General features: G+C 33.8%; 1 protein-coding gene across 3 annotated transcripts in view; it reads right to left on the reverse strand.

Annotated features, from left to right (window-relative positions):
* The window catches only part of LOC115889172 (transcription factor Sp4-like), a 63,350-nt gene extending 46,840 nt beyond the window's left edge, over positions 1-16,510 (reverse strand). For all 3 annotated transcript variants that reach the window (XM_030909128.1, XM_030909127.1, XM_030909126.1), the window contains exon 1: positions 16,152-16,510. In XM_030909128.1, coding sequence (XP_030764988.1) covers positions 16,152-16,205 — 54 coding nt within the window. In that variant the 5' untranslated portion in view covers positions 16,206-16,510. The remainder of the gene's footprint in view (positions 1-16,151) is intronic.
* Positions 16,511-17,040: the final 530 nt, after the last annotated feature.

Consider the following 17,040-nt stretch of genomic DNA (forward strand, 5'->3'; position numbering starts at 1 on the left):
AGTTGCAGCCAAACTGTGCGGCAGCGTAACCGTCACAGTTTAACCTTTTTACGCAGCTTACACTCATCAAAGATGGAACATTCGAGTAGGACAAAATCATCGTCCGGAGGTAAAATACCCCCTCGATCGGATCTCCCGGAGGGGGGTGCCTACTGAGCGTATCATCGGAGAATTAAACATCGTCAATGTTTCACGTTTGCGGCGTGGAACGTCCGCACTCTACTGGACAGGACAAACTCCAATCGACCAGAGAGAAGAACAGCACTGGTCTCACAGGAACTCCACCGACTAAATATAGATGTTGCCGCTCTTAGCGAAACCCGCTTTGCGGATGAAGGTAGTCTCACTGAGGAGCATTACACCTTCTTTTGGAATGGTCACCCGGCAACACACAGGAGAATTCATGGCGTAGGCATAGCAATCAAAAACGAAATCGCCACCAAATTAACAGAGGTACCTATTGGTGTTTCCGAACGTCTTATGACCCTAAGGTACCCCATATCAGACAAAACTTACGTCAACATCATAAGTGCCTACGCTCCTACCCTAGACGCTAAAATTCAGGATAAGGATAAATTTTACAAAGCTCTGCAAAATATACTCCAACAAATTCCAAAGCACGAACGAATCATTTTGCTAGGTGACTTTAATGCCCGTGTCGGCAAACAACAGGAAATATGGCCTGACGTATTGGGAAAACATGGAATGGGAAATGTAAATAGCAATGGTGAACGCTTATTAACAACATGCACAGAGTATAATCTTTCATCACCAATACGTGGTTCATGCTGAAGGACAAATTTAAAGGCACCTGGAAACATCCGAGATCAGGCCATTGGCACCAATTGGACCACGTAATCGTTCGAAGGACGCACCTAAAAGATGTCAGTCTCACAAAAGCCAGAGTAGATGCCGAATGCGGCACTGACCACCGACTTTTAATCTCAAAAATGAAAATCCAGTTAAAACCCAAACATCACACTGTAAAAAGCAAAGCTACATGACCAGATTGAACGTACGGGGTCTAGAGAACAACGATACCGCCGACGCCCTCCGGAAAGCCATCAAAGAATCACTTCCACCGATAACTTCAATCTCAATCGTGGATGCTGAACATGGCTGGACACAACTAAGAGATGCGATTCACAAAACCAGCGAAGCAGTACTGGGAAAATCCAACAAAAAGAAAAAACCAGACTGGTTTAACGAAAATCAACCGCACATACAGGCTTTGTTGGAACAAAAGCATAGAGCACATCAAGCCGTTACTGCAAATCCACACAATCCAAGACTAGCAGACAACTTTAAGGCAGCCAACAACACGCTCCGAAGAAACCTGCGCCAACTAAAGGATAACTGGTGGTCGCAAAAAGCTAGTCAGATTCAGGAGTATGCCACGCATTACGACTATCGTAAATTCTTCGAGGCTGTAAAAGAAGTATACGGTCCAACTAAGAAGGCAAGATGCCCAATCATGGCACAAAATGGTGAACTTCTAAAAGAGGAAGAACAAATCAGAAACCGCTGGAAAGAGCATTACAGCCATATCCTTAACCAAGAAAACAACCCCAATATGGAAGCACTCAACATAATACCTCAGTATAACAGCCTCGATGTATTAGACATTCCAATAACAGAACAGGAAATGAAGGACTCCATAAAACAGCTTAAAAACAACTAATCAGCTGGCTGTGACGCGATTCCGGCGGAAATCTATAAGTGTGCAAGTAAAGAACTTATTGGTCATCTTAAGGCTCTCTTTGATGTCATATGGGAAAGCGGAGAGGTACCTCAGGACTTTTGCAACACGAATATAGTGAATATATTTAAGAACAAAGGAAGTGCATCAGACTGCGGAAACTACCGAGGAATTTCACTACTGGCTATCGGAGGAAAAATTCTTGCAAAAATTATGTCAAACCGCCTGCACCCACATATAGAAAAAATTCTCCCAGAATCGCAACGGGTTTTCGCACCAACCGCGGTACCGTCGATTCCATATTCTCCATCCGGCAACTAGAGGAAAAGTAAAAGAGCAGCAGTCTAAACTTTACGTTGCATTCATCGATCTAACAAAGCCTTCGACTCTGTGAACAGAGATGCACTTTGGGCAATTATGAAAAAGTTCGGAGTACCCATCAAATTTCTTACAGTGTAAAAAGCCTCCATAACAACAACAAATCAAGAGTGTCATATCATGGATCACTGAGCGATCCCTTCCTAACAAACACAGGCGTTAGGCAGGGATGTGTCTTAGCGCCTCTCCTATTCAATATATTCATGGCAGCGCTCTCCATTATAGTGGACAGCAAACTGCAGGAGAGAGGTTTGGGCATTAGATACCGATATGACGGCGGTCTGTTCAACATAAAAAGACTCAGGGCAAAAACACGTACAAAATTCATCACAGAACTTCAATACGCTGTGCTCTAGTTGCAAATACGTTACATCAATTGCAAGAAATGTTGAACACATATACATGGGCATACGAGGCCTTGGGACTTAAGCTGAACATCAATAAGACTAAAATCATGTGCACTCCCCCGGAAGATCACAACAATGCTATAAAAATCGGAGATGAACTGTTGAAATATGTAGCGGAATTCAATTACCTCGGCAGTTTGATTTCGGAAAAGGCCAATATCGACTCTGAAATTCAGCACAGGATTTGCAGCGCCTCAAGAGCATTCTGGAAATTAAAAGACAGGGTTTTCTACAATCATGACTTGAGCACAAAAACGAAACTTGCGGTGTACCGAGCGATAATAATTCCCACCATGTTATATGGAAGCGAAACCTGGGTGCCGTACCGCCGACACATGAACGCATTAAACAAGTTGCAACAGAGACATCTTAGGCAACTCTTAAGAATAAAATGGTTTCATCACGTCTCAAACGTATCGGTCCTTGAAAGGGCTAACTGCGAGAGTATTGAAGTCATGTTACAAAGTCCCGCTTAAGATGGGCTGGTCACGTATGAAGAATGCAAGAAAACCGCATACCAAAATCTCTGCTTTACGGTGAGCTTGTAGACGGTAAGAGGAGGCCGGGTGGACAACTCAAAAGGTTAAAGGATATTTTCCACGAAAACTTAAAGGGAATTAACAAGCAGAATGAGTGGGAAGAGGCAGCTCACAATAGAACGGAATGGAGAAGAATTGTAAAGTCAGTTAAGAGCGACAACCAAAAAGTAAAGAGGCAACAAAGCAATGAGATTTTTGAATGTCTGGAGTGCGGTAGACAAATAACATCACGTATCGGGCTTTTCAGTCACAGAAAAGCCCATGAAAGAAAACCCCTTGCGTGACCATTTTCCACGCATCAGAAAATGGTCAAATACTCGTCAGCGAGTAATGGCGGTAGTAGTAGTATGAAAATTGGTGTCTGGAAGTTTTTTGATATAAGAAATGTGATTCAATGTCAATATGACTCCTACTTATAAGGGGCGCCACCTACATATTTTTTAACTGTTTTGAAAAGTAACTTTTCGTCCGGACCTGTATAAAACTACTGAGTTATAAAATATCTCTTGGTAAAAATCTCTACGAGTAATGGTTCTCGAGATATTTGGAATCGAAATTATCAATACATGTCATTATTGACAAAAACTAAACATGTTGACTAAATAGTTATTAGCAATTATTAAAAATTATTACCAAACCAAACCAAACCAAACAGAAACGGTTTCATCATATTTCTTTCTACAAAAACTACAATTAATTTAAAAAGACTAAATAAGTTTCAACGAAATAAATTTCTCATTTTAGTCAAATAACTATAATAGTATTATTTGTATTATTGCAACAGAATATTGAAGCAAATAGAGAAACATATCACAATATCTATAATTATGTCACAAAATAGAAATCAACCAGAAGGTTGACTCTCAAAATGCGCGCGAAACGGTGGCTAACCTAAAAATTCCATTATGAGCGGGTAACATCTGTCAATGTAGCGGCGTTATCGGTTTAGTCAGGGCAGGTCAGGATTTAGTTGAATTCTGACTATCGCAGAAGACAGCAGCTGTTCGTATAGTCTATAAAATGAATAACTTTGAATTTTGACCGTTATTTTTTACCAACATGGCAAATATAAAATCCCTCTATCAAAAAAGTTACTGATATTCTTTAAACTGAGTGCCTGAACGAATCAGATAGGTAACTCTTTTTACTTTCGTGAAATAGAAAAGGAAAATAATAAAACAAGTGACAGTTCTTCCTCTTCTTGCAAAAATCAACACAAAATAATTGCCAAAAGTAAAATGTCATCAGCTTTTGACATTTCTAAATATCAGACCAATGCCGTCTCTAATAGAACAGCCTCGGAGCGAGACTGATGACGTCACGCTGGTTAGATACTACGGATTCATAAATATATTGTAGAATACATGAAAAACATGTATTGATGATACATTGTTATTGATACATGTTCATTCATAAACATTGTATTTTAAAAATGATATAATTTACATGAAATATACATAATATACAGTTAATAAATACAGTACATATACCTATTTATAGTAATAAATACTTTGGCAAATAAACTATGAACCACACAAATGCAGCAATTGTTTTACAATATACAAATAATGAATAGGTACATCAGATAATGGATAAAATGTAAAATATATTTTAAATTTTGGGGTTTGAAAATCGATCTAATTTAACAAAAAACATTCAATATCTACTAATAGTGATGTATTATTATTTGCATTCACAAAAATTATATGTATATTTTGCAAGTATCAATGTTCGAAAAATTATATTTGCAAATAATACAATATCATAGAAAAAAAGGCGTCAGCGATGGCTATGAAATAAAGATCGCTGTCATTTTATATGTAAAATTATTCTAAAATTTTTGATTTTCTTGGGATTTAGGTTCGGAAAAAACGCTGATTAAGTTTTCAGTTGGTTTTTCATTATTTTTATTTGGTTTAAAAAAAACGTTTCAGGTAACATTATAGCCTTCATCAGTGTTGTGTCATATGAAAAAAATAGTGTCGAATATAATCCAAAAAATCACAAAATAAAAAATTATAAAATATTCACACCACATAATGTTTACTACAATTAATAAACTAATATAAACTTGTCAAAAGATGACCACATATTTTTTTAAATTATTATTCTTAACATTACTAACTTATTCTAAACTATCTACATTGACTATGGAGTACGATTTCAGCCATAGTCAAGTGTGGCTGTTCTATTAGAGATGGCATTGCGTCAGCAGGGCCGCAAGTTGCTAACCTAATAAAATTAACACTAGAAAAGCCCGCGGGAACTGTCAAATTCAAAGTTATTCGCTTCACAGACTATAGCGTCGAGTCCATTGAGTTATCTATACAAACTTTACCTTTCGAAATAACGTATTACGCTCAGTCTGTAATCACATATCAGATAATAAAAATACTTATTCAACATAACTCTGACAACAGCCTGCGAAAGCGTTTTAATCCGGCCCTGAGAGTTACCCGCTGCTAATATGGCGTCGCGATTCGTGAAACGTCATCAAATTCGGCAGAGTCGGCGTTCTGGTTGATTTCTATTTTGTGATTATGTTAAAAAAAAACGGTAAGATTTAAGTGACGCAAACTTATTGAAACTAGAAATGTAACAATATATAGGGTGTTCCATTTAAACTACTAGGTACTTTAATATTTATTTATTTGAGACACGCAAAAAACGAAAATCTTGAAAATCTGACATTTTATTTTAAAAACCAAGCGACAAAAATTTTACCAGTGCATTAATTGTGGTTTAGTAAAATAAGATTGAAAAAAAAACAGCGTCAAAGACGGCCAAGCCACGTCATTGCTTGGCCCGTAGATACTCTTCTTTATTTTTAATTTTTAAATATTGAGACCGGGCGAGTACCCTCTCTGGCGCCCACCCCCCTAATAGTTATTATAACTCTCTCTTTCTTTTAATACTATAGGTACTTTAACAAGACTTTAACTACAACCAGAGGCGGATACAGGAATTTATTTTAGGGGGGGGGGCAAATAAAAAGTAATGTAGAATATGCTTTTTAGAGCGCCATTTTTAACCCAAAAGCCTAATATTTAACCCAATTTACATATCTTAGGGGGGGGGGGCTTGGCCTATTTTAGGGCCCCCCTCTGTATCCGCCACTGACTACAACTAAGCATATATATGCTACTTTAATAATAAATTTTCACTTAAAGATACTTCATAATTCTTCTCTTCATTCAATCTTAGTCTGCGGTTGTTTCTTTTATACTGGGTGCGTTTCGAAAGTGACCCCTATAACTTTTTTATTTTTTAAGATGAGAAAAAACAAGATTTGGTATGTTTTATGACATAAATTAGGACCGACTGACGTATTCAACTGTTTTTGGTCCCTTCCTGTTTCACCGGAAATTACTAAAACTTTTGATTTTGACTATTTTTACTTTATTCGATAGAAAATGACACTCTGAGTAGAATGACATATAATAACATATGTCAACTTTTGACTTTTTCGCTCAAAAAAATATTATATTTTAAATTTCAATTTAGAATGCCATGGCTCTGTTAAAAACATTAATTTTTAAACAAGAAGCCTTGGAAAAATAGATATGATCGTCTAATGTTTTTCGTGTCTTGTACTGACCGGTTAAAAGATGTCCTAATTGTAATTTTAACCATATCAGAATTTTTTCAAATGGATCAAGGGTGACTTATTAACATATTTGGAAAAAGCATTTTTTACGAATAATTTATTACACGCACTTGCTATTTCGAATCAAATTGTCGTTATGAACCGCACGTTGCAATTTTAAATAAACCATATGCATTCCTTTGTCTTGCTCTGATGAGAAAATGAGAAAATTCTACGATTCTGCTACCATTTTTCGTTACTACATATTCAATCCGGAACAATCAAAATCACCAAAAGATCTTTTCCCACTACTCTTAATAAATTAATTTAATTAATGAGACAAACTTATAAGCTTTTTTTGATAATGAGGATATCGGGATCTTCTTCAGCTTCTTGCCTCATCAAAGAATATTATAATTTTAATATTCTTTGGCTTCATACAACTTTAGAGCAGGCATATCAGCCATTAATAACAAATAAAAGGTGTGGGTAATAGTGTAATAGAAAGAGTCAGGATAAAACTGTCAATTTTGCTGGCTCTTGACCCAAAACAGTTTGTTTAGAGAAATTTTATTAAAACAAAAATTAGGTATAGAAAGAAAGATTATTTACAAAATGATAAGCTTTTCAGTTATAAGTAAAATACAGGAACAAATCAGATTTATATTTTTTTATTTTATTTTGTTTAAGATTCTTCTACGAAAATTAATTCGAAAATCCGAAAATCCCCAGTTTCCAATAGAGCACCCAAAAAATATACCTATAGAATAGAAGAAATCAAAACTATATCTCAAAACTTTCGTGCTAAGGACTTTTTGAGCATAATTTCAGTAAACTATAATAGGATAGGTCTATAGATATAGTAGTGTTTATATTGTTTAGTCAGATATTTTCCCTATGCGGTGTGGTAACTGTTAATATTTTAATGTAAAAATTGATAGTACCGATTAATTATTGATCTGGTTATTCGTATAAACCGAGGTTAAAACAGGCCAATTTCGACCACCCTGTATATTCCCAGTGACACAAACGAGAATGAACAACTTCAATACAATGCAGATAAAAATATTTTAATCCTAGGTAAAATAAGAATTAGGTACCTGAGAATAAATCATAATAGTTACTGCCTAACTTACACTAATAATATTGATTGGATAGGCTGTGGTGTCATAAAGTACCTACTTGTAGATAGTACCTACTTAATTGCTTTTATTAAAGGAACTAAGTAGGAAAAAATATAACTACAGTAAGTAATTGCTTTTATTCAAGTTTCTTAACTGTCCTTAGGAGGCGTCCTTAAATTACGTGAGGCGTTTTTTAAGATTTTTTTGACCCTCCCTCGCCCACTCGTAAAATTTGTCTCGACCCCCCGCCCCCATAATCTAACGTGACATCTTTTAAAATTTCTATTCTAAGTATAAATGCGTTGGATTTATTTAAAAAAACACAATTCGCTTTATTACTTTTATTAAGACTAGTATTTCAGATTGCTTAGATCGTAATCTAAAATCCAGTGGCGGCTCGTGACCCGTGTGACTGGGTAAGCGACAAAATTTTAGTTGCGTCTATTTGCTCCACTTACAACTTTGTTGCTCTACTTTTGTCCGATAGTGTATATGCAAACCTTATTTCTAAATGTATAACAATGTTATTTAATATTTCATAAAATAACATGTATTAACATATTGAATTGAATTAGCACATTGAGACTTTTCTGTAATATCTGTTGTATCGTTCTTCTTGCACCGAATAAAATAACGCGCTCTTTTATTTCGGATTCTTTTATTTCTGTGGCGTATTCTGAAATACAACCGTTTTGTTTTAAACGTTTTTTGAATTTTCATATAAAAGTTTTAAATGCTATGTATAATGAATCATATGAAATATCCCCTTAACGAAATGTGATATATCCCCTTATGAAATATCGGGAATATCCCCTTAACTTCTAAGCCTACAGAGCCTCCACAACTTCATGCGAAGGCGACCGGAGATTTCGCCTAAGCCCCGCCTTAATACAACTCCAACTTACCTCGCGTCGCTACCGCACGATGAGTTAGACAGATACAGAAGACTGCCGTACGTCGTGTATCGACTCTGATAGTAGGCGATGTAGAAATCGCCGAACAAAGGCGTTAGGTTAGGTTAGGTAACATTAGTAGTAAATAATGTAATGTAATAAACCGCTCAAATTCTGCCAAAATTTTAGGGTACCTACTCTGACGAGCCGTCACTGCTAAAATCACAGTGATTAGTGATTACATTAACATTAAATAATACTTGAATAGCAATTACTAAAATTAATAGGGAACGTTCATTCTAATTTCCAATCCAGTCCATGGAGACTAGTGCACGGTCTCAAGAGTGAATGTTAGTACCTATTGCTAGAGTACCTACTAGCAAATCATTGTAATTTTCAGTAAAATCATCTGCTATTTCTTAAAACGTTTACACGAATTTCTCTATCATTAAATTTGGTTATCCGCCTGCGTTCCCGTGGGTTACTTAAATACCTACAAATTTTGTAAAAATTAAAAACTAACACGCATTTTTTGAACAAAATAAAGTAGGATTAACTAAACAAAACTAGGAAAAGTAATTTTTACTACATGGCAAGCAAATGAAAATTAATATACAGGGTGCTACAAATTCGAGGTACGAGCATTGGTATCTCGGAAACCGTAATAGATACGAAGATGGTTAAATTGGAGCAAAGTTGCTCCTTGGCATGTTTACCAAGATGCCATCAAAAAAGTTTTAAAAATTTCAAGGATTGATGATTTTTTTGAAAAAAAAACGGATTTTTTTGAAAATAAATTTTATTTTTTCCTGTCGTTACTTTTTAGAAAATCAAAAAACCAATTGCACATTCTCATAGCTACTCTATTAGGGCCAGGGGTGGATGGTTTGGTTTGGGGAAACGTATGGGAAAACGGGAAAATTCCCGGTGGGCCGGTGGGAAGATGGGCCGGTGGGCCGGTCCCGATCAGAGCTCAAAAAAAGATTGGATTAGCAAAAATTAAATGATTAATCTTCTAACCAAAGTGACGTAAGATTCTTAGTGACTCCATAACTAACTAATCAATTTGCATCAGTATAACTGTCAGTTGATTTTAAACATAAAAACCAACTTGTAAAATAACTATTGAAGATAACTATTCTCTCTCTCTCTCTCTCTCTCTCTCTCTCTCTCTCTCTCTCTCTCTCTGAGACACTTATAATTTTAATAAACATCTGTTGTTTGTTCAGTTTGAAGATTTTTATTATACAAGGTTAGTCTATAAGTGCAAATATTTGCATGGCTGGGCTGGTAGATCTCAATAAAACACACATAATCTATTCTCTTTACCGTGTTTCAAATAAGTCCAACCGAGGTATTAAAGTTTAAGAATTAAAAAAAAGATTTATTTTTAAAAACATTTCCAAAAAAATTTTCAAAAATTCTTTTTCGCGAAAAAAACCTCATAGGCGTGTGGAGTTGAACTATACTACCAGTTAAAATACTTGCACTTATTTATGGGACGCCCTGTATATTAATAAATAAAATATATTTCTTCGCTATGATCATTTTGTTTATGTGGATTTGGGCCGGTTGCTTGTTATTCCCGGGCCAGTTTCCACTTCCCCATCCACCCCTGATTAGGGCTATCTAATAGTCAGTGACGTAGCTACCTAGGGGCTAGGCGGGGCAGTGCCCTCAAGCTCAGGGGGCCCTCGAACCCTTACCAGAAATCTCGATCGAACTGAACTTTTGGAAATTTCACCCATTTTCAAAATAATTATGACAAGTTGCAACCCCACTTTAAGCATGGCAACTCAGTTGAGAGAAATTCAAAAGTTATGCCTAGGGAATTCCCCTAAATTCTTTTTGTAGGTTGGCAGTGTTGTCAATTTGACGGATAATGATATGTGCGAATTCATGCACAGTGTATTGAACGCCATCAATTATGCATCCAAAACTTTAAAAAATGCGACATCAATTTGGCCGAGGCGAGTAAAGTTTTAGCAGAGACCACAGCAAAGTTGCATTTATAGAAATGATTTCGTATTATTCAAATGCACGGCCAATGAAACTGCAAGAAAATATGGTATTGATACCCATTTTCAAGAAAAAAGGCAAAGAAAAGTTAAAAAACATTCTGATGAATTAGCTGCTGATCACCGATTTTCAAACCGAGAAAAAATATTTAAAATTGACATTTTCAATAATGTACTAGACACAGTATAATCAATTAGATAGGTACACGTTTTATTGGTATGAGTGCAGTCTGTCATATATTCGATTTTCCAACATTCGATTACACCAACATTATTATTACATGTTGATGAAGCAACTTTATTACAAAAGTGTGACGAATTCCAAAGAAAGTATTCAGATATAATAGGCCCTAGTTTTTCACTTCAATTTACTAATATTTACCACCTAGTTTTACCTCAACTAACTCAAGCATGGACTGTTCACCAATTATGTAAGGAAATAATGAGCAAATATGGAGTGCTAGAATGCGACCTAATGGAAGTATTTACAGCAATGTTATTATTCTTTACAATTCCTGTCACTTCTGCAGTAGCTGAAAGGTCATTTAGCAAATTAAAAATAATAAAAAATTATTTAAGAAGTAATATGGGCCAAACTCGACTCCGACATTTATCGCTAATAGCAATTGAAAACAAAACCGCATCAAGCCTGGATTTAAACGAAGTCATTGATACTTTTGCGAAAACTAAAGCTAGGAAAAAATTGTAAATATAATTGTTATTTAGTCAGTTGGTAGGCCCCACCTTTATATAATAAACCCTTGAATCTTCTCTATTTCGTTTTATTAGCCAAACCTACACCAAGTATTAATTGTAATTTATGTTGTTACTGTTTAATATTTTTATTACCTGCCCTGCAGTGCACAAAGAAAAAGTTAAGTAGCTTAGCATTTTTAAAGTATTTGTATATTTCATTATTTGATAAAACCTAATCAGTTTACATAGCAGTGGGGCCCCATTTTTTAATTTGTCCCAGGGCCCTTGGTTACCTAGCTACGCCACTGCTAATAGTATTTTTAGATTTTTAAATTAGCTGATAATTTGTAATAAACTTATTTTTTTTAAATACGGACCTGCATTTTTTATTTCAGGTTTTGAAAGAACTTGGTCTGCTGAGTATATGCCACACTTTATACTTTTTTTGTTTTGGGTACCTTAACAACAACAAAACTATTTAATTGTTATTTAAAATAATTTCAAGTCCCACTCTGTTTTTTTTTAATTATTTAATCTGATTATATTCAGTACAACAATATTGATCAGCGCTAATTAACATTGAATAAGGAAAATCGAGCTAATTGAAAGATTCAAATAATTAATATCCAGGTCAGCAATTTAAAGATATCTATTATTTTTAACTTTTTTTATTGTGAATTTGAAATCTCAGTGTACGATCTAATAATATGCATAATATTAATCGTATTTATTATAAATAATTCAACTTCTATAAACTAGTTTCTAATGCTCTGCATGTTCGAAAGGGTTACCACCCTCCATAATGCACACATTTGTTTTTTGTTCAATCTTATTTATAACTATTAGAACAGATCTTTTTCTTATACTTCCGAATGCATTTTGTACTCTTTAATTGTTTTTTATAACTCGTTAATTGTTTTTGTACTCTTAATGTTGAAATGTATTGATTTCAAATGTCCAAAACAATTTTTATTGATTTTCCATATTCAATGTTAATTAGCGCAGATCAATATTGTTGTGACGAATATAATCAGATCAAATCAATTAAAAAACCAGAGCCGGATTTGAAATTATTTTAAATAACAATTAAATAGTTTTGTTATTGTCAAAGTACCCAAAACAAAAAAAAGTATCAAGTGTGGCATATCATTGTACTCAGGAGACCGAGTTCTTTCAAAATCTGAAATAAAAAATGCAGGTCCGTATTTAAAAAAATTAAGTTGGCCTCTGTATCTAACAAATTATGAGCTAATTTAAAAATCTAAAAATACCACCAGATAGCTCTAATAAAGTGGCTACGAGAATGTGCAACTAGTTTTTTGATTTTCTAAAAAGTAACGACAGGAAAAAATAAAATTGATATTCAAAAAAATCCGTTTTTTTTTTTAATATATTACGGTTACCGAGATACCAATGCTCGTACCTCGAATTTGTAGCACCCTGTATAGCCAAGAATCATAATTCATTCAAAATCCAATATTTTTCTGGGGGTGCCCCAGATCTAACCTAACCTAAAACCCAGCGGTACCTGGGGTGAGCCTGCACCCTCAGGCCCAGGCCTCCCTGTAGTTGCGCCAATGATAATGCACGGCTCCTTACTTTATCCCCTCCTTATTTGTCTAAACCTATACATATAGGTAGTCTGAAGCTAGATCAATTTTAATAAATGAACAAGTAAACTTTATTTAACTAAAATCTATTACTAATTATAAATAACCCAATTAAATTTCTGTGTAAATATGTAATCTAAAAACTGCTATATAATTTAGGAAAATATCTACCTATCTAAATATCTAAACACTTTTATTACAACAGGGGTCTCCCAGTGCGAATTTACAATTTTTTCTAATGACTTTATGACATTTTACCTGTATATAATAGAAATTGCATTGGCATAAATAAAAAAAGGAACATAAATTCCATTTAAACCATACAAATGGGAAATCAAATATTACCAATAAATAAATCGAATGGTTTATTATTTAAGGGGCGTGTATCCCCACATTTTTTAATTTTTCACCAGAAACATAAAACCTTCAACTTTTCTTTTAATTTTTATTTTAAAATTGTAAATGGTAGATATTAGGTCTCATTGAAACCGCTTCTAGACAGTTTTTTAAAATAATTACTATTTCGGCCTTTTTGAAGCATATTAAGTAATAGACTTGTGCCTTTTTAATATAAATATATAACAAACCGAGTAACAAACTAAACAAACGTAAAAGCACTATGAAAAAAGATTGATTTTATTGATTTCAAGCATAATTATACTTTTTATTAAAACAACGCATTTTTGCAAGGAGAAACTGAAAAAGCAAACTAAACAACCAAAAATAAATTCACAAAAAAAAAATACTATTTAAACTAAATTCGGGGACGGCGTACAACGTATTTGTTTTAAAGGTCACAAGTCCGAGACATATGCCTATTTAAAAATAAACAATAATCTCCATCGACTATACAGGGTTGTTCACCACATACGACACGGAGTATTGTAGCTAAACGATTAGATTTTTACAAATTGTAAGTTTTGGGTTCGTTGAAGGACTATTAGAGCTACAATTTAAAAATAATTTTACAAGATACAGAGTGTCCCAAATAAATAAAAAATATCGAAGTTGTATTTTTTTAAATGGAACACCCTGTATATTATTACATTTTTAGTTTCTACGATTAAAATAAAAGTAAATTTGGTTAAGGTTTATTACACTTAAACCTTACCGTTTTTGAAATATTTTCAATTTTGTGAAATTGCAGTAAAATTTTTAAGGCTTCATTTCTCCAAGGGTATCAAAGTTTTTAATACCTACTAAATATTTACTGAAGTCTATTTATTGATCAGTTATTGTGTTGCAATAATAAAAATAATACTTCCTCATATAGAGTGTCTAAAAATTTATTTTAAATTATTGCTAGCTTTAAACGGCAATAAAAATATTTAATTTAAATGGAACGCTTTGTATATTTTAGGAGAATCAGATGCACAATTTAATTGTCTATCAAATTTCATTATACCATTTTTTACTATCCCTTCAAGTTTTCGTAGAAAATGCATTTTCTTATCATTTATACCTCATTTATCAATATACCTATGGAATATTGACATCTTAGACTGTTTTTAAAGCAAAAAATGTACAAAATGTACAGGCTAGGTTAGGTTATTATAGTTTTTAGCAAAATGATAATATTACTAGCCCATTTATATGCAAAAAGAAAACTATTTAAATCTTTATAAAAGAGTATACCATTAATTAAATATACCACCATTATTTCCGCTCAAATACTAATTAATTACATACTTAATTATGTTCGTTAATAAATTATTCTAAATAAATGTAGATTTGAATCAGAAATCAATATAATAATAAGTTATGAAAATGAATGTCTCTGTTGTTATAAATAAGCATTGGTCAAAAAATAAAATATCATTTTTAAGGTGTTATTTTTTACCACACTATCTAATACCCACACAAAATTCAGTTTTTTAGTATTTGGAGCAATTATTATTAATCAACGCAAACAGTCAATTAATGTAGTTTGAATACTGGAATCATATTAATTGGTTCTCTTTAACAAATATTTAAACAGTTTTATTTCTATTTCTTAATGAAATAAGCAAACTATATCGACAATATTAGTATCTATATTCTTTAAAAATTTGGTACATCTTTAAAAATAATCTAAAATGTCAGTATTCCATAGGTATATTGATAAGTTTTAAATAACAAGAAAATGCGTTTTCTAGGGAAACTTGAAGAGGTAGGTAATAAATGGCATAATACAATTTGATAGACAATTAAATTGTGCATCTGATTCTCATGAAATATACAGGGTGTTCCGTTTAAATTAAGCAAGTTATTGCCGTTTAAAGCTAGTAATGATTTAAAATAAAATTTTAGACACTCTGTATAAGGTAGTATAATTTTTATTATTGCAGCACAATAACTGATCAATAAATAAACTTCAGTAAATATTTAGTATTAAAAACTTTGATACCCTTGGAGAAATGAAGCCTTAAAATTTTGACTGCAATTTCACAAAATTGAAAATTTATCAAAAACGCTAAGATTAAAGTGCGGTAAACCTAATCAAATTTACCTTTATTTTAATTGTAGAAACTAAAAATGTAATAATATACAGGTTGTTCCATTTAAAAAAATACAACTTTGATATTTTTTATTTATTTGGGACACTCTGTATCTTGTAAAAATATTTTTAAATTGTAGCTCTAATAGTCCTTCAACGACCCCAAAACTTACAATTTGTAAAAATCTAATCGTTTAGCTACAATACTCCGTGTCGTATGTGGTGAACAACCCTGTAGAATCGTATTGAGTAAATAAAGGGATTTATGAATTGTCATAAGCAAGCTTCTGATAGGTATTAGCATTTTTTTGAGATTAAAAAGCAAGCTTCAGCAAGATGTAGGCGAAAATATTAAAATTATCGATTAAGATAATATTGCTAATTTTTAATAAATATACATATCGTGCGATAGAAAAAAAAACGGCCTCAGAGATTGTTTGGAAATGAAGATCGCTGTCATTTTATAAGTAAAAGTATGAATGTCATCGATCGTCATTTCCAAACTAAACTGGACGCCGATTTTTTTTCGATCTTACGGTATATCTAAACACTGATATTATTTTGAACGAAACATATCGACTGGTTCGAATTTAGACCATGCCAGCCGACGACATCGTAGCACCCTCTGCGCTAATAGCCCGTCTAACCAACGCCTCCTCGGAGGCCGCCGATCGAGCTACACCCACGGCGCGAATGGCCCACCCTTTTCCACTATTTCAACATACCTGTGTCGAGTTTTCGATCACAAATTCGGCTTTCGGCTGTCCCTCAGAACTCATTCTTGACCGACAATCTATCCGTCATCGTTTTTCACTGGCTAACTATCGATGTTAAACGTGTGCACGCCGCTGAATTGCCAAGCTGGCTGCCGTCACTACGCGTCGAAATATTCGATTCCTTTCTTTGTTCGGTATTTTTCGAATACTTCGAAATAATGTTGAACGTAGCGAAGAAAATCCGGCGAATATTATTATTGTAACACAGAAATAATCGAAATTGGGCGTAAATATTGTTTTTTCCGTTATCGAATGTACAAAACGCGGGTTAAACCATGCGGTTCACAGGCAGGCCGAACGAAACAGAAACCACGCCATTCGGGGACTGGCTTGGGTGGGGAGGGATCGTGCAGCGGTCCTTCAACTTCGGGGCCCGGTGATCTAACCCGACAGTGGCGTTACGTCGACTAGGGATAATGCTTTTGTTTTTTATTTTTTATACAGGGTGTTTCAAAACAAATGCGAAAAACTTCAGGGGGTGATTCCTTGTTCAAAATAAAGGGTAGTTTGCTTCATAAACGTTGGGTCAAAAGTCAACCATTAGGGAGATATAGCGGTACAAAGATGGCGGAAAAATAATGTTTTTATTTTTTATATTGAAAACGAAAAGAGATAGACTAATAAAATTTTATGGAAGCATTACTGTTATGAAAACACTTTCTGGTAATTTTTTTACTTTTTTAAAATGAGTGGAAGAGGTTGAAATAAACTACCCGTATCATTCTTGTTAACGAAATTTAAAGAAAAATCTTATCAAACACATACAAAAAAATTAATTTGGATAGTTTAGTTTGTTTAGAAACTTTTTTATCTCTTTTTTTGATAAAACTCACCGATT

The sequence above is a fragment of the Sitophilus oryzae genome, unplaced genomic scaffold, assembly GCF_002938485.1.
Source record: "Sitophilus oryzae breed Bouriz unplaced genomic scaffold, Soryzae_2.0 scaffold_811_pilon_pilon, whole genome shotgun sequence".
NCBI lineage: Eukaryota > Metazoa > Arthropoda > Insecta > Coleoptera > Curculionidae > Sitophilus > Sitophilus oryzae.